At 41.9% G+C, this 18060-nt stretch overlaps 1 protein-coding gene across 1 annotated transcript; it reads left to right on the forward strand.

Moving 5' to 3' along the window:
• Positions 1-272: 272 nt before the first annotated feature.
• On the forward strand, positions 273-3009 carry LOC140016049 (uncharacterized). Its single transcript, XM_072068953.1, has 3 exons — positions 273-1155; positions 1255-1509; positions 2126-3009. Exons 1-3 carry the CDS (start codon positions 273-275, stop codon positions 3007-3009), a joined length of 2022 nt encoding a protein of 673 aa, XP_071925054.1.
• Positions 3010-18060: the final 15051 nt, after the last annotated feature.

The raw sequence follows: 18060 nt of genomic DNA on the forward strand, positions 1-18060 counted from the left end.
CTCATTTCACATCAAATGACCATATTACTCCAATAAACATATATGAATGCTCAATTTATGCTTAATTTTTAAATGACCACATTATTCCAATAAGCATATATAGTGGGATAAGGCAACATGCTTGGCAACATATAGCTTAGGAATTACACAACATTATATGATTGACAAGACTTCTTTCTTCAATTCAAATTTTTACAGACTTTTTTTTTGGAGGGTTCTCTCTGGAAACTGAAGACTCGAGAATCAATTTTTGGTAGTTTAGGGTTTTCTCCATGGCTGGCCTCCAGTCGCCTGGAGGTGGGGCTGGCAGCTCCTTTGCTGCCGCGCTCCAGAATCAGCCGTCATCTTCGTCATTGTCTCCTTGCAAGATCAAGACTGCTGCTCAGTATCGAGGGGAACCAACCGTCCTGTTTTCAGAAGAGGATATTGCGAAGCTATCTGCTCCTTTCAAGTTTGCTGTCGTGGGAAAATTCTCCCATGGAAGGCCAAGCCTGGATGTCATCCGTAAGTCATTCTCGGCGATAGGCTTCAAATCCAACTTCGCTGTCGGACTTCTAGACCAGAGGCATATCCTCATACGATTTTGCTTGGAGGAGGATTTCCTACGGTGTTGGACGAAGGGCTTATGGAGCATTACAGAATTTTCCATGCGTGTTTTTAAGTGGAGCACTGACTTTACAGTATCCAGTGAATCCTCACGAGCCCCTGTCTGGATTGCATTGGAGCATTTACCTATTCATTTTTTTGATAAAATGTCCCTGTTCTCCATCGCCAGCACCATTGGCAACCCGCTGCAAATTGACACCGCTACTGCCTCCTTGGCGCGGCCCAGTATTGCTCGAATATGCATGGACCTTGATATCTCAAAGGAATTGCCGGTTCGCGTCTGGATTGGGACAGGCAACCATGGCTTCTGGCAACGAGTCCTCTACGAGAACCTGCCGCTTTACTGCCCACTTTGCAGTCGACAGGGGCACTCCAGTGACGGCTGTCGGCAAAACAAACAACGCAGAGATGGCCCAAGGCCTGCTACGGCGGCGGCGGTCGCCCAGACCCAAGAGGTGAGGGGCGGCGCACAACACTCCAATGCTACTCCGCACCCAGCGCTCGCGGTCCTCACGACCGTGGATGCCCAGACACAAGACGGGAGTGGCGGTTCCCACCCTTCCATTTCAACTCTACACCCAGCAGCTGTGGATAGCCAGGCCTAGGGGGGAAGAAGTGGAGCTCACTGCTCTAGTGTCGAGCGCCTAGCTGCCGCGGCGGATCAGGAGGCTTTGGATGGTCGTTGCGACGCTGTGCACAAAGGCAAGCAAGGGCAGGTTGAGACTGCCGAGCACAGATACTCCGACCCTGCGAAGCTCGTAGATGAGACCGGCCCTTTGCAAGTGACTGCAAACCCACCAGTTTTGGGTAGTATCTACGATGATTCGCAAATTCAGCCGGCTCTGCATGAGAAGATGTCTCCCCAAGGATCCCTCTCGGATGGGGAGGAACTGCCAGAGGAGGGTGCGCGCGATAGGATGACACTGGTCGCCTCTCTCTAGCAATTCAGCAAGGCTTTGGGGCCGCGGGTACAACGGAAGTTTGCTGATCGGGATGAAGATGGATTCACCATAGTGCTCTCGCGAAGGTCAAGGAAGAGGCGAGCCTACACCCCTCTGCCCCGACAAATCTTGACACGGCAAGCTGCTAAAGCCATCATGGTACCCCTCTACCCTAACTCCAATGAATAATCTTCTTATTTGGAATATTAGGGAAGCGACGAACAGGCTTTCTGTACGTTGCTTGCGCATTTCAGTTCGTCTTCATCAAGTTGCCGTTTTAGTACTCTTAGAACCTATGGCAGAAGCGTACAACCTAGAAAACTTGCGGGTGAAGTTATCATTTGATTTTTGTTTATTTAATCCCTCAAATAAGATATGGGTATTTTGGCGTTTTGGATTCCATTTTAATGTCTTGCATAACTCGGAGCAAATTTTCCATGTCATAGCGGGTCATGATTCTTGGATAGAGACTATCTTTGCCTCCTTCATTTATGCTAAATGTACTAGGGCGGGAAGACGTGCTCTGTGGTCTGAACTGCGCACTCTTGCTAGCTCGATCACAAGATCGTAGTTGGTAGGGGGGGATTTTAATGCTATCCGTACGCTGGCGGAGTATACGGGTCGGGCAAACCAGGACCTGGGTGCCATTTCAGATTTCAACACAGCAATCTTTGACTGCCATCTTCAGGAGTTGCCGTACTCCGGAAGCTCATATACGTGGTCCGGAGTTAGGGCAGGAGCTAGGATATGGAAACGTTTGGATAAGGTCTTAATCAACCAGCAATGGCTCAATTTCTTACCAAATACTTCGGTTCAGCATCTCAACCGGGCCACCTCTGATCATACGCCCTTATTGGTGAATCTGCGCTCTGCTGATGCTAGTGTTCCGAAGCCCTTTAAATTCCAGAATTTCTGGGTTTCTAGCTCATGTTTTAAATCGACGGTGCAGAGCAATTGGGAACTTCCTACACAGGGATATGGTATGTATCGGTTGGCTTTCAAGCTAAAGCGAATGCAGGCATGTTTACGCCACTGGAGCAAGCAGCATTTTGGAAACATCTTCCAAGCTGTCCGGCAGAACGAGTTTGAGGTACAACAAAAGGAAATCTTGTTTGAAGCTACCCCGACGGATGAGGCGAGAGCTGAACTCCATCGGGCAAAAGCCTGCCTGTTGCAAAGTCTCCGGGTTGAAGAGGACTACTGGCATCAAAAGGCGCGCCTGCGTTGGTTGAAGGATGGGGACTCCAATACACGATATTTCCATGCATCGGTTAGAGAGAAACGCTCAAAGCTGGCCATTCATCGCATTAAGGATGAGGGGGGGATTTGGATGGAGGATGAAGACCGGATTGGCCAGGCAGCGGTGTGTTTTTTCCAGCGTCTTCTTACAGCTGAGGAGGTCAGCGATGTTGATGATCTTCTCATACACATACCGAAGCTAGTGTCTGCGAATGAAAACTGAGTCTTCTTAAGGGAGGTAACAATGGAGGAGGTCAAGGGGGTGGTCTTCGAGCTCGACAAGGATAGTACCCCGGGTGCGGATGGATTCAATGGCACCTTTTTCCGCAATTGTTGGAATATTGTGGCCCTTGACGTCTTAGCAGCGACCAGGGATTTTTTGGCTGGGACTCCGATCCCAAAGGGAATTGCCAGCACTTTGATTGTGTTAATCCCGAAGAAGCCGAACCCAGCTACGTTTGCAGATTTCCGGCCCATTAGCCTGTGCACCTTTGTAAACAAAATTTTTACGAAGGTCCTTGCCAATCGGTTGCAGACTATTCTCCCGAGCATTATATCTTCGGAGCAATCCGCGTTTTGCCCTGGTCGTGATATTGCTGAAAATGTTCTCCTGGCACAAGAAATGATTGCCTCCATTAACAAGAAGGCCCGCGGACATAACAGCATCTTCAAACTGGACATGATGAAGGCTTTTGATAGGGTGTCATGGTGGTTTCTACGGCAGCTCCTCTGCAAGTTTGGTTTTGACTATCGTTTCATTTTGCTTATTTTGAATAACCTCTCCCACAGCTGGTTTTCCGTGTTGGTAAATGGCAGGGCCAGGGGTTTTTTCCAGGCATCCCGCGGGATCAAGCAAGGTGATCCTCTGTCCCCTCTCCTCTTTAATCTGGCATCCGAGGCTCTTAGTAGGGGACTGAATGCACAGGTAGCTGATGGCAGTGTGGCTCCCTATGCAACACCGCGTGGATGCGTTCGGGTCACACATTTGTCCTTCGCTGACGACATCATCATTTTTGCTCGGGGAGATAGGAGGTCGGTAGGGAACTTGGTTCATTTCTTAAATCTATATCATACTGCAGCAGGCCAGCGGTTAACAATCACAAGAGCTTATTCATAGCATCGCGTCGGTGTGGTACTGGCCAAATTCGTAGAATTCAACAGATGACCGGTTTTAGGCATGGGTCTCTACCTCTCCCTTATCTGGAATGCAATCTATATGCTGGGCGTCGGAAAAAGGTGTACTTCCAATTCGTAATAGACAAATTTATTACTAAACTTGCGGGCTGGCAGAAAAAATTTCTCTCCCAAGGGGGACGGTTCATACTCATTAAGCATGTGCTTTCTGCCATACCTACGCACGTGTTAGCCGTAATGGACCCACCATCCGGGGTGCTCAAGGATCTGGAGCGAATAATGGCAAATTTTTTCTGGGGTCAGACGGAGCTGGGCCCTAAACATCACTGGCGTTCCTGGCAAAACCTATGCTACCCAGTGGAGGAAGATGGCCTTGGCATACGATCCTTTAAAGACATACAGGGGGCGTTCAGCTGCAAACTGTGGTGGCGGTTCCGCCATTCGACCTCCTTGTGGGCTCTTTTCATGAGGTCTCGGTATAGTGAAGACAATGGGGCAGCCCGCGGGGCATCCAGATTCTGGAGACGAATGCTGGCCGTTTTTTATACGGTGGCACAGTTCACCCGACTTATAGACTTCGAGGACAGGGCTCGACCAGCTTGGATTCTTACATCCTCTGGCAATTTCACTATTTCTTCAGCATGGGATGCTTTGCGGCCTAAACGGGCTTGCCTTGGATCTAGGAAATGTGTATGGAGTGGTCGATTTTCTTGCAAGATCGCCGTCTTTATGTGGAAGCTACTCAATAAGTACCTCCCTTCCCCTGATGCCCTACAGCGGTTTGGCCTCCACCTCCCCTTAAAGTGCCCGTTCTGCCTGAATGGAGAGTCTCAAGATCACATCTTATCGGGCTGCTTTCTAGCATCTGAGGTATGGAGTTTCTTCGCCGGGGCCATGTAGGTTCCCAATGCACCTACGACGGCCATTCTCTGCCGGCTACAGCATTGGTGGCTTTGTCACCCTCCAGGCTCCGTACGGGAAAAGCTGTGCAGGGTGTTGCCGTCGCTAATCTGTTGGGGACTTTGGAAGGCTAGAAACATGGCAGTTTATGAGGGGCTTATTTTAACATCATCGCAGGTTTGCTGGAATATTCAAACGTTGCTGCATCACGTGTCCCAGGTCTGGCCTTTCGCTCAAGTGACGCGGGATAACGGGGAGCTGGTCCACTCGGGCTTGTTACTTCGACTGACATCACGCGAGCGGATGCCCCCGCGCTGGGTCGTTTGGAAAAAACCACCGGACGGGTATGTCAAACTGAATGTTGACGGCTCATCTCTAAGGAATCCAGGCTCCTCTGGTGCTGGAGGGGTGCTTCGTGACTCGGGGGGTAATGTCCTACGCGGTTTCTCATCTTTTTTGGGATCAAGGACAAATATGGAAGCGGAAGCCTCGGCATTACTGGAGGGTATGCTACTCTCCACAGATTTCCACTTTCTACAGGTTGAAATGGACTCTCAGGTTCTGCTGGCTATGGTGAATGGCAATGGAAGAATACCTTGGACGCTATGGAAGACTATCTCACGCATCCAAACCTTAGCGCTGGGCCGCCAGGTCACCTTCACTCACGTTTATCGGGAGGCAAACGGGGTTGCCGATGCACTTGCAAATCTAGCAAGTTCCACAAGTGTCTGTCAAAGTTTTGGTGCTTCCACACTTCCGAACCATATATAGGGGCTAGCCCGCCTAGATAAGATACGGGTGCCTTATGTACGTTTGGCTTAGCCTTACTGGCAAACGTTCAGACCAACTGCTGTATGTAGTGTGTCCTTTGAATAAATTTTGGAGTGGCGCCCCCCCTCGTGTGCGAGATTAGCCAAAAAAAAAAAAAAGCTTGACAAAAAACTCAGTTGTATACAATAATTTCATTGTAGCGGGTATAGTTTAGTCACTGAATGGTCACTTAGGGGTCTTAGTTGGTGATTCAGACTGTTTCCCTCTCAACAATGAAGCTTGTCCCCTATCGTCTCACTGGTCAAGAAAGAATTGGAATTGATCAATAGATCTTTATAAGAGATATTAGATGCCAATCTCACAAGAAAGATTATTAATTATCAGTGTGAATTGAACTCCTTTATTATTTAGACGATCACAAGCAAGCAAGTAAATTTAAACTATCATCATGCGATAAAACAGTAACAATGATAACAAAGAAAATTTTAGGGTTATGAAATTCCGATCTACTCTTGCAAATAAAAATTACCAATTAAATGAGCTTTGTTACCTTGATGATCAGAGTAGACTTCTCCAATGATGATAGTTGTAATGCTTAACCACAATTTGGATCATGAAAAAATGGTGGTGCATGTAGGAGAGTTGCTCAGGATCGCATCCTTATTCAACCTGATCTACATCAACCTTATAGACAACTAAGTTATGAGGCGTCATTTTCGGATGATGAAATTTTGACAAGTTTTGGCGGGACTATCCCTAACCCTAGGGATAATCTTTGTTAGAACAAATAGCATGTGCATATGGTTCGTAATTTTTTGCTAAGGAAGGATGAGACACAGTGACATCAATTATTCCGAACCAAGTACAGAACTTTTAATCACATCTTTAATTTGGTAATTAATGGTGGTAATTATTGCAATATTATATCTAGTATCATAATGAATTTGTTAAAATTTCCAATTAAAGAGCATCTTGAATGTGAGGACCCAAAATTTTCATACATTTCATTTTGGTTGCTTGCTTGTATACATATAGCGAATGATAACGGATAGTTGTACCTTATTGCTTCTTTTAATTGATTGCCTAACGTTTTGTGACACGAGATATTTATGGCAAAAAAGAGATTTTAATACAAGAGATTTCAAACCCTAGCTTTGACCAAGGAAAAAAAAGATTTGTTCATTTTTGCACACTTTTAGATGTTTACAAGTTGTGTTGTAACCCGATAGTTAGTTACATATTTTCTTTGATTTCATTTACTTGTCTTAAATTCTTGGTTGTTTAATAGTTGAATCATGATTTTAACCTATTTTCTTATTTTATTTGGTGCATTTTTCATGTGATACATGTTGAGTCTCATAGTGCATAATACTAGTGTGATCGATTAGTAAAGTGTGTATCATAAATTTGGAGGATTAGAAGGAGTTTTGTGTAAAAAAAAAATATGTGACTAGAGTTGTTACAAGCTAATTGGAGCATTTGGATGTTAGGAAGCTAAATGGATAGATATTACTCATTTTCTAGCCAAATATACATCATCCATGGAAAGTTGACCAAGACCAAGTCTTTATATGACCAACCAAGTTTTATATCATCCAAATCATCTTGTTTTTTTGCTTGCCTTGGCCAAAAATGTGAGAACTTGCAAATTCCTTATATTTTTCTTAAAAATTTCCTTAAATTTGGAAATTATTATTTTATAGTAGCCTTACTATCCAATCACCCCATAATAAATGTAAATGAATATAGAAATAAGGGTTTTTCCTTTTTGTTTTCACGTTAACGCGAATTAGAATTTTTACGTCTTTTCGTAGTACAAGTAACCGGTACGGGGTGTGTACTAATTTTGGTGTTTAAGAGTGAGTTTTAAATGAGAAATAATGTATGTTTAGAGGTGATAATAATGAGTTAGTGAATTGTAAGTTAAAACCATAGTATACGCGATTTAAGGAAAATCGGCTCAAACCGACGGGTATCGCTCACTACCGATTGACCACACCACTTGACTACCACTTCCTCACCATAAAATATCATTGATATTGGTGCAAAATATCTCCCTCATCCTCAGCCCTCTTGGCCGAAATATTTGACCAAAAAATGCAAGGAAAAGCAAAAATTTTGAGATGGATTTTGGTTGCGACAAGTGGCAACCATCCTTTAAGTGTTGACCAACCAATTTTTCTCCATATTTATCATCAAAAAACACACAAATTGCCCTCATTTTCCTCCTCCTAGCCGTGAACAAGAGAGAGAGTGTGAGCAAGAGAAAAACAACTTCATTTCATCTTGATTTGCACCATTTGAGTGAAAAAAAACAAGATTCTAAACCGATTAACTTGTAAATTGGAAGTTTGGGAAGCTTAGGGAACTAAAAATTTCAAGGGGAAGTGAAGGAAAACACTAGTAAGCTCTAGTTTTGAGGTAAAATGGCTGACCACTCTTTTCTTTTTCCCTTAAGCATGTTGGAGTTGTTTAGTAACTTGTATTTGTGATTGTGATGCTTAAATCAAGAGAATTTGGATGATTGGGCTGATGCACTTGAGTTAGGGTTTGAATGATTTCCTTCTCATACTTGTTGTATGGATGGTATATGATGTATACAAACTTGTATATGAGGTGGTAGTGATGGTTTTAAATTAGAAATGGGAATTATATCTTCATTGTAGCAAATTTCCAGAATTGAAGTTAGTATGCACCCTGTTCTGCCCGATTCTAGTTCACCATGTTAGAGGCCGAATTAGGTTTAGCATAAAATATGAAAGTTGTAGAGAATGATGTTTTATAGGTGCCTGTAAATTTTCAGCGCAATCCAAGCACTGTATCATGTGCAAAGACAAAAATACCCCTGACTGCCATAGGTAGAACTTTAGGGACAGTTTTCACATTTCACCAAGTTGACCGTGCCTGTTCACCCTGATGCGTACTAAATTAGCATTTAGCCAAAACACAAAAGTTGTAGTTCTATGTCTTAGTTTTCTAATGCCCCTAGAATCACCTCGATTGGACTTCGGTAGCCTGAGTTATTGTCATTTAAACATAGCGCGATTAACTGACCTGTTTGTGCGATTCTGGTTCAGTAATTTCAAATTTTGACCTAGATACACTATGAACTGGACTAGGTGGTCTTCATCAAAGTTGTAGCTCTCTGCCTTAGCTTCGAAACAGTATAAATTTCACCTCAATCTGATAAGCGTAGCTTCGGTTGTGTCCGTTACGTAAAACAACATTAAATCTGTCTTGTGCTAAACTTCATTTCCGCACATGTTCTTAGCTTGATTTTGTACTTGTATGACTTTGAGCCTATTGAACGGCTTTTGAAATGAGATTATTTTATGTGTAACTGTGGGGTTGATTGAGGAAAAGAATGAAGCCATAAATGGCTGGAAAATAGGAAAATACAAAGGGCGTGCTGCCCAAATTTACGCTCAAGGGCTAGGTAGACATACTTGCAACTTGAGTAAGGGTTAAGAGCGATTACCCCTTGAACCATCTAGAATATTTGCGTCTTCTTTTATTGAGATATATTAGTGAGGATTTGGCTGAACTCGTACCCTTGAGAAATACAATCATGACTACTAGGAATACGTTTTCCTTGTACTTTCGACTCAAATGGCATTTCCAAGTATAAATGTTACAAAGTTATATAGTTTGAAAAGCGAGCGAGTGTTTCACGAATATTCTCCAAGTGAATTTCCATTTCTTGATTCTTATTGAACGAAACGTCTAAGTTTCGAACCTTAGTCGATTTTCAAAGTTCTTAAACAAAGTTTTATCGCAGATTTGGACTCCAAATCCGGAGTACAACCTAGACACGATCACTAGAGGCACTACTTTTGGTGAGTGCTTCCAAATATCTGATTGAACTTGATATTTGTGAGTTATCTTTGACCAATGTGATTACATGATATATATAAGTGATTTGATAGGACAAGGGTGTATTTTACCGCACTTTCCCTAACATGATTTGTTCTTGTTCATCGATTGCAATTGACTTGCTATACATGCACATGAATTGTATTTGGCTTGGAATTCCAGAAACCCTGTGGCTAGTTAGTCGAGTCGAGCCGGCAAGAGTCTGATCGATTAGCTAACGAACCCTGGGTAGTTAGTGATGTCGAGCGGAGTGCTATCTTTTCGACTAATCGATATACTCGAATACTACCACCAGTGTTTATTGAGGATTTTGGACCCAGTAGGGGGTGTGAATGGTGGACGGAGAGTAGTGTAAGTGGTGCTCTACTGGATTGGTTTCTTTACTTGAAAGTTGACGGAGTGTCAACTATTACGTGATCAAGCTCCTGGTGATGCAATGGGAATTTGGCTCCTGAGAACCATCCGTATCCTTATACCTGGAGATGATTATTACGTGTAGTGTTATTGTTTCTTTTAAAACTTTACACTCGCTCATTTTGAGATTGCTACTTGAAGTGTTATTGCTTACTTTTATGAACTCTTCATGCTCGTTACTTTGCTACATTAAAAACTTGTACTTATAAATAATAGTCAATTTACTATTTGGAATCTCACTGGGCTTTTAGCTCATTCCACGCCATTTGTTTTCCTTACAGGGGTACGAGCGAGGCGTGAGACGTGTACAGACTAGCGTAGTCTAGTTATTTTGACTTTTGTAATTGTACTTGCACTAGTCGCTCGATTAGGGTTGAATGTACTGAGAACTTAAATCTTTTGATGTATTTAGGACTGTATGGATGGTTGAAATAGAAATGAATATATTCGTATGTTCCAAACCTGGGAACTATTATTTCGTTTATTACTGAAATTGCATCTTATTTTATTTGATGTGAGTGAGTGAGTCCTGGCGAGAGTTGGGTAGGCGGTCCGCTAAATCCTAGGGTACGCCAAAGGGAAGGTGGAGCCGTCACAGATGGTATCAGAGCTCCTATTGAGCTCGTGCCGGGAGAGGATTCTCGGACTGCGGGGATTGACTTGTTAAATATGGAACAACTGTCTATTGTTGGGGTCTTAGATATGTATGTTGGGTAGGAATTTCTAATACGGGTGATTTGCTCTTAAGCCTGGCCAACTTGAGTGGTGAATTATCATATTTTCGGATTCTTGTACCCAAGTACCAAAGAGTGGTACCTTTACGATAAGTTGAGATCTCGAGGGTTCAAGGGGTAATCGCTCTTAACCCTTACTCAAGTTGCAAGTATGTCTACTTAGCCCTTGACCATAAATTTAGGCAGCACGCCCTTTGTATTTTTCTATTTTTCAGCTATTTATTGCTTCATTCTTTTCCTCAATCAACCCCACAGTTACACATAAAATAATCTCATTTCAATAGCGGTTCAATAGGCTTAAAGTCATACAAGTACAAAATCAAGCTAAGGACATGTGCGGAAATGAAGTTTAGCACAAGACAGATTTGACGTTGTTTTGCGTAACGGACACAACCGAAACTATGCATACCGTTTCGAAGCTAAACAGAGAGTTACAACTTTGATGAAGACCACCTAGTCCAGTTCGTAGTGTATCTAAGTCAAAATTTGAAATTACTGAACCAGAATCGCATAAACAGGTCAGTTAACCGCGCTATGTTTAAATGACAATAACTCAGGCTACTGAAGTCCAATCGAGGTGATTCTAGGGTCGTTGGAAAGCTAAGACATAGCACTAAAAATTTTATGTTTTGGCTAAATGCTAATTCAGTACGCATCACGGTGAATAGGCGCGGTCAAATTGGTGAAATGTCAAAACTGTCCCTAAAGTTCTGCCTATGGCAGTCAAGGGTATTTTTGTCTTTTTACATGCTACAGTCCTCGGATTGAGTTGAAAATTTACAGTCACCTATAAAACATCATTCTCTACAACTTTTATGTTTTATACTAAGCCTAATTCGGCCTCTAACATGGTGAACTATAACCGGGCAGAACAGGGTACATACTAACTTCAATTCTGGAAATTTGCTACAATCAAGATATAATTTCCATTTCTAGTTTAAAACCATCACTACCACCTCATATACAAGCTTGTATACATCATATACCATCCATACAACAAGTATGAGAAGGAAATCATTCAAACCCTAACTCAAGTGCATCACCCCAATCATCCAAATTCTCTTGATTTAAGCATCACAATCACAAATACAAGTTACTAAACAACTCCAACATGTTTAAGGGAAAAAGAAAAGAGTGGTCAGCCATTTTACCTCAAAACTAGAGCTTGCTAGTGTTCTCCTTCACTTCCCCTTGAAATTTTTAGTTCCCTAAGCTTCCCAAGCTTCCAATTTACAAGTTAATCGGTTTAGAATCTTATTTTTTTTCACTCAAATGGTGCAAATCAAGATGAAATGAAGTTGTTTTTCTCTTGCTCACACTCTCTCTCTTGTTCACGGCTAGGAGGAGGAAAATGAGGGCAATTTGTGTGTTTTTTGATGATAAATATGGAGGAAAATTGGTTGGTCAACACTTAAGGGATGGTTGCCACTTGTCGCAACCAAAATCCATCTCAAAATTTTTGCTTTTCCTTGCATTTTTTGGTCAAATATTTCGGCTAAGAGGACTGAGGATGAGGGAGATATTTTGCACCAATATCAATGATATTTTATGGTGAGGAAGTGGTAGTCAAGTGGTGTGGTCAATCGATAGTGAGCGATACCCGCCGGTTTGAACCGATTTTCCTTAAATCGTGTATACTAGGGTTTTAACTTATAATTCACTAACTTATTATTATCACCTCTAAACATACATTATTTCTCATCTAAAACTCACTCTTAAACACCAAATTTAGTACACACCCCGTACCGGTTACTTGTACTACGAAAAGACGTAAAAATCCTAATTCGTGCTAACGTGAAAGCAAAAAGGGAAAACTCTTATTTCTATGTTCATTTACATTTATTGTGGGGTGATTGGGTAGTAGGGCTATTATAAAATAATAATTTCCAAATTTAAGGGAATTTTTAAGAAAAATATAAGGAATTTGCAAATCCCTCCTAGCACTCTTGGCTTAGTCCCTCGTACATTTGCTTGTTCAGGGTTTAGATGTGACCTATGGGGACAAGTTTCAAGCTGGTGCTCGGCACTACCACACCATAAATATTTTCCTGCCTTTCGCCAACAATCATTCTCCGTATGATTGGCCTTCCCACAGTACCTACAAGATACTTGAGGGACTGAGGTTTGACCTCCTGGTGAGGTACCTCTTGCTTGCTCCTTTCCACGCGAGGCTCCTCTTGGAGTAATTTCCTTAGGTGTCCCTGAAATTTTCTCACTACCATCTCCTCGACCCAACTCAGAGGGTGGTATATCTAAATCACCTTGTCATTGCCTTTGACTTCTACCAGACACACCTCTCCTTTTTGCATGAAAAGCTCTCATTTGTACCCTAGCAATTTCTATTCTTTGAGCCTTCTCCAAAACTTCCGTAAAAGTGTTAATCTGGGCCGCTGCCAAGGCCTCCTGTATTTCCACATTGAGCCCCTGTACAAACCTCCTAACCCTCCGTTGCTCCGTAGCTATCAATTTGGGAGTAAACTTTGACAGTTTAGTGAATTGAGTCTCGTACTCAGATACACTTAGAGTTCCTTGACAGAGCTTAATAAAATCATCTTCCCTCTTCTCCTGGACTATCGGTGGAAGGTATTTCTCATTAAACTCTCCAACAAAGTTCACCCAAATCCATGCAGTCCCCTCTCTTTCCCATTTAGCCCTAATTACATTCCACCAGGTCCTAGCTGGTCCTTCAAACTGAAATACAGTGAATTGCATCTGCCTATCCTCCGTATAGTTTAAGACAGCGAAAATATTAATCATCGACTCTAGCCATCTCTCAGCTGCCTCAGGGTCCGGCCCTCCCAAGAACTTAGGAGGAGAGAATTTTTGGAATCTCTCGAGGGTCCTATCTTGCCCCATATCATTCCTAGGTTGATTCACAGGGACTTGACCCTGTTGCTCCACCAATCGAGCAAGAATATTAGTCATCTGTTGAATCGCAGTTGTCACTTGATCCCCCCTATAACTTGGGGTCCAGGTTGTGGTCCGCTCGTTTCACCTCTTTCCCCTCTGGGTTCTTGCGTGGGTCCCTGCGTCTGTCTACCCCCACGCCCACGATTAGAGCCACGCCCGCGAGTAGCTCCCTGATTCTGGTTTCTTGTACCTTCCATGTTTCGCGACTAATCAACTATAACAAAGCAATATAGCCAACTAATCAATGATAGAATATAGCCACTAAATAACTATATAGATATAAACAGAATAAAATAGGGCTCAAATAAACCTTTCCAAGTCGTAAAACAGGGTAATGCAACACATTCAATCAAAACAAGTCACATACCCTATAGGATATAGGACATTAACCCTAAATATTGCTCAGGCACTACACTTAATCAAAACTTGAAGCACGTGAATAATAAGGGTCCCAAATCCCATGAATATCTTCAATATATTTCAAGTCCAGACTATTCACATCCCCCGTGCCTTTGATTTTGTCATAACTTATCCTATTAAGTAAAGTTGGACCAATTTCTGATTTATTGGAGATTTTTCTGATTTCATATGATAATCATGGATTAGCCTTGGAATGATGGATTGATATGGTATAACATGAAGTTTGTGTCTCTTAATTGTGGTTAATTGCGAAAAATTTCCATTTGAAGGGTAAATTCCAGATTTAGGGTTTTGATTTGGGGCTTTCTTATGATTGGTTCTTGTGCTTTTAATTGTTTAAGATTTAAGGGTGTTGTGACCCTAATTAAGAGTAATTGCGTCTTCTTTTATCGAGGTATATCGGTGAGAATTTGACCGAACTTGTACTCTTGAGAAATATAATCATGACTACTAGGAATACGTTTTTCTTGTACTTTCGACTCAAATAGCATTTCCAAGTATAAATGTTACAAAGTTATATAGTTTGAAAAGCGAGCGAGTGTTTCACGAATATTCTCCAAGTGAATTTTCATTTCTTGATTCTTATTGAATGAAACGTTTAAGTTTCGAATCTTAGTCGATTTTCAAAGTTCTTAAACAAAGTTTTATCGCAGATTTGGACTCCAAACCTGGAGTACAACCCAGACACAATCACTAGAGGCAATACTTTTGGTGAGTGCTTCCAAATATCTGATTGAACTTGATATTTGTGAGTTATCTTTGACCAATGTGATTACATGATATATATAAGTGATTTGATAGGGCAATGGTGCACTTTACCGCACTTGCCCTAACATGATTTGTTCTTGTTCATCGATTGCAATTGACTTGCTATACATGCACATGAATTGTATTTGGCATGAAATTCCAGAAACCGTGTGACTAGTTAGTCGAGTTAAGCCGGCAAGAGCCTGGTCGATTAGCTAACGAACCCTGGGTAGTTAGTGATGTCGAGCGGAGTGCTATCTCCTCGACTAATCGGTATACTCGAGTACTATCATCAGTGTTTATTGAAGATTTTGGACCCAGTAGGGGGTGTGAATGGTGGACGGAGAGTAGTGTAAGTGGTGCTCTATTGGATTGGTTTCTTTACTTGAAAGTTGACGGAGTGTCAACTATTACGTGATCAAACTCCTGGTGATGCAATGAAAATTTGGCTCCTAAGAGCCATCCGTATCCTTATACTTGGAGATGATCGTTACGTGTAGTGTTATTGTTTCTTTTAAAACTTTACACTAGCTCATTTTGAGATTGCTACTTGAAGTGTTATTGCTTACTTTTATGAACTCTTCATGCTCGTTACTTTGCTACATTGGAAACTTGTACTTATAAATAATAGTCAATTTTCTATTTGGAACCTCACTGGGGTTTTAGCTCATTCCATGCCATTTGTTTTTCTTGCAGGGGTACGAGCGAGGTGTGAGACGTGTACAGACTAGCGTAGTCTAGTTGTTTTGACTTTTGTAATTGTACTCGCACTAGTCGCTCGATTAGGGTTGAATATACTGAGAACTTAAATCTTTTGATGTATTTGGGACTGTATGGATGGTTGAAATAGAAATGAATGTATTCGTATGTGTGACGCCCCCGCTTCTCCCAAGGACGGACCCTAGGGTATCGGCGGGACGCCTGCCTAACTCGCACCAGGACTCAAAATTTCAAAACAAAATATTAACGATATGAGCCAAAAGAGCACTATTCACAATATATACAATCCCCAAAAGAGTATTTACATCCTCGAAAGGAGCTATCGAGACTACTATCGAATTCCACACCACTAACCAAAAGCAAAAGTAGACCCGAAAACAGGTTCTTATACAGATCACTAAAATAAAGATAAACACCTTAACTATCGAACTATTACAAGCACACCTAACTATACTAGTGAATGTGCCAAGAAATTCCCCGCGTCTTCTCCTGCTAAGAAAAACAAAGGAAACGGGGTAAGCTATATGCTTAGTAAGTAAACAGGGGTAAACACGTAAACTTCACATTAAAATAAACAACTATTTCACAAAATGCCAAGTCAAGTGTAAAAGTAACAACACGAAAGAAGGATACAGGTTGGCTTCAAAGCCAAGTCGTTTGCCATGCGTGACCTCCTGCCGACACTCCGTCGACCACATATAAGGGTCCGTAGAACTCCACTTGTACTCCCACCTAACACTTTATCACCCTCACTAGCCAGTCACCTCACAAACCTACTCGAACGAACGAAATCACAAACTTGAGCTTGAGTCACAAGCTCGGGTCACAAACTTGGTTCACCACTTGAACCTACGAACTTGGTGACCTTAGACTAGGTTGGACTGGTTTCGATCAAACCCCGGCCGGCTCGAATAGTCCATCCAGGTCTTGAGATCGGGCCCACAACTTAAACATTTTTCATGAACTCACGAAAGTCATCCCGAGCTCCAAGCTCAAGGAGTTCAAACCCAAAATAATTCATTTAGACATGTCATGTATAAATATGCACGTAAATTAGGGTTTAGGTCGAGTGCGATGAAGTACACCCTCGCCTAGGTACCATTTCATTCACCTTAAACACATAAGAAAGTTATATACAAAATGGCCCGAATACTTACTCAAAACACAAAAGTAGTACAATAGTAGAAATCACTTCGTGCGTGTTAGTTAGTAGTTGGCCCCACTAGCTCCGCCTAACTCACCACGGTCTGAAATAGAAGATTGCATCACATTATATCACAAACGGCCACTTACATGCCCAAAACAAGCAAAACGGCAAAATCGGCACATGTAAGTGCGGAAACGGCAAAATGGACACGCGCGCGCGCGTGGAACGGCAAACGGAAACGGCCAAATCTGTCACCTCAAACCGTTTTGATCAAAAGTTAGGTTAGGAATATCGAATCAAGGTGCGTGAGACACCGTTTTGAAGCTACGAGGAAGGGCTACAACTTTTATTTAAACATTTCAACCCAGATCTCAATAGGTATTGGTAAAAAATGTACAAAATAGTTCCAGCCATTTCATTTCGGTTTACCAAACAGGCCCTGTTTGAAAGACCGTAACTCAGGGCTTAGAAATCGGAATCAAGAAATTCCAGAGGCATTAGAAAGCTCATCCATAAGGCTATAACTTTCGTGTTTGGACTAAAAGTTGAATCAATACAGAGCATGGGGGAAAACGGGTCTAAACATTCCTGTCAGAACTGTCCAAATTCGAAGGCAGTTCTGACAACCGATTTTGTTTTGGTCATAACTAAAGCTACGGGACTCGGATTTGGATGAAATTTATACCGTTTCGAAACTAAGAACAAGATCTACATTTCTTGTGAAGAGGTCAACACCCAATTCGTACGTTATCAAAACAGACAGAACATGGTCAGAGGCTAAAACAAGAAACGCGGCAGAATTCTGAGTTTAGAATAGATGCGACTATTTTGGTCATAACTCAGGCTACATAGATCCGTTTGACCCGAAATTTTGTAGGCACCACAAGAACTTCAAAAGCTACAACTTTCATGTTTTGAGAAAATTCTGAATCAATACGTAGTATCAAGAAAAATGGAGCTCAAGTTCAGGTGCTGGCTGCCCTGTTTACCCGGATTTGCCGGTTTTGCGCGTCGCAAACGCATGGTCCGTTCCATGATTCTCATGCAAATTTTCTAACCAATTTCATACCAAAGAAACACATATATACCAGCTTCTAAATGACCTACCAAAGGTCCGAAACTTTCCTTCTAAGACACTACAACTTGCCCAAAACTAACCATAATCCCTAACCTAACTTTATTTGCATCACTAAACTTAATCTAACAACCTACTAACCAAACCCTAATTCATTAAACATTAGCCAAGCTAAACCAACCTAAGAAAGCCTAGGGTTTCTTAACCCAAATCAGTTTTTACCATTCACTCACCAAACCAATGAAGCCAATCATCAAACACAACCACTACAAGTTCAATAACACAAGATTAGAACTAACTAGAATGTTTATTATGAAACCCCTAATTCTTTCTTATCTTGACCGAAATTCCAGCAGCAATAAATCACTAAAATTAACTATTAAACTACTCAATAATCATCACACAACCTATAAAAATGCATAATCACCA

This window comes from Coffea arabica, chromosome 1e (assembly GCF_036785885.1).
Source record: "Coffea arabica cultivar ET-39 chromosome 1e, Coffea Arabica ET-39 HiFi, whole genome shotgun sequence".
NCBI lineage: Eukaryota > Viridiplantae > Streptophyta > Magnoliopsida > Gentianales > Rubiaceae > Coffea > Coffea arabica.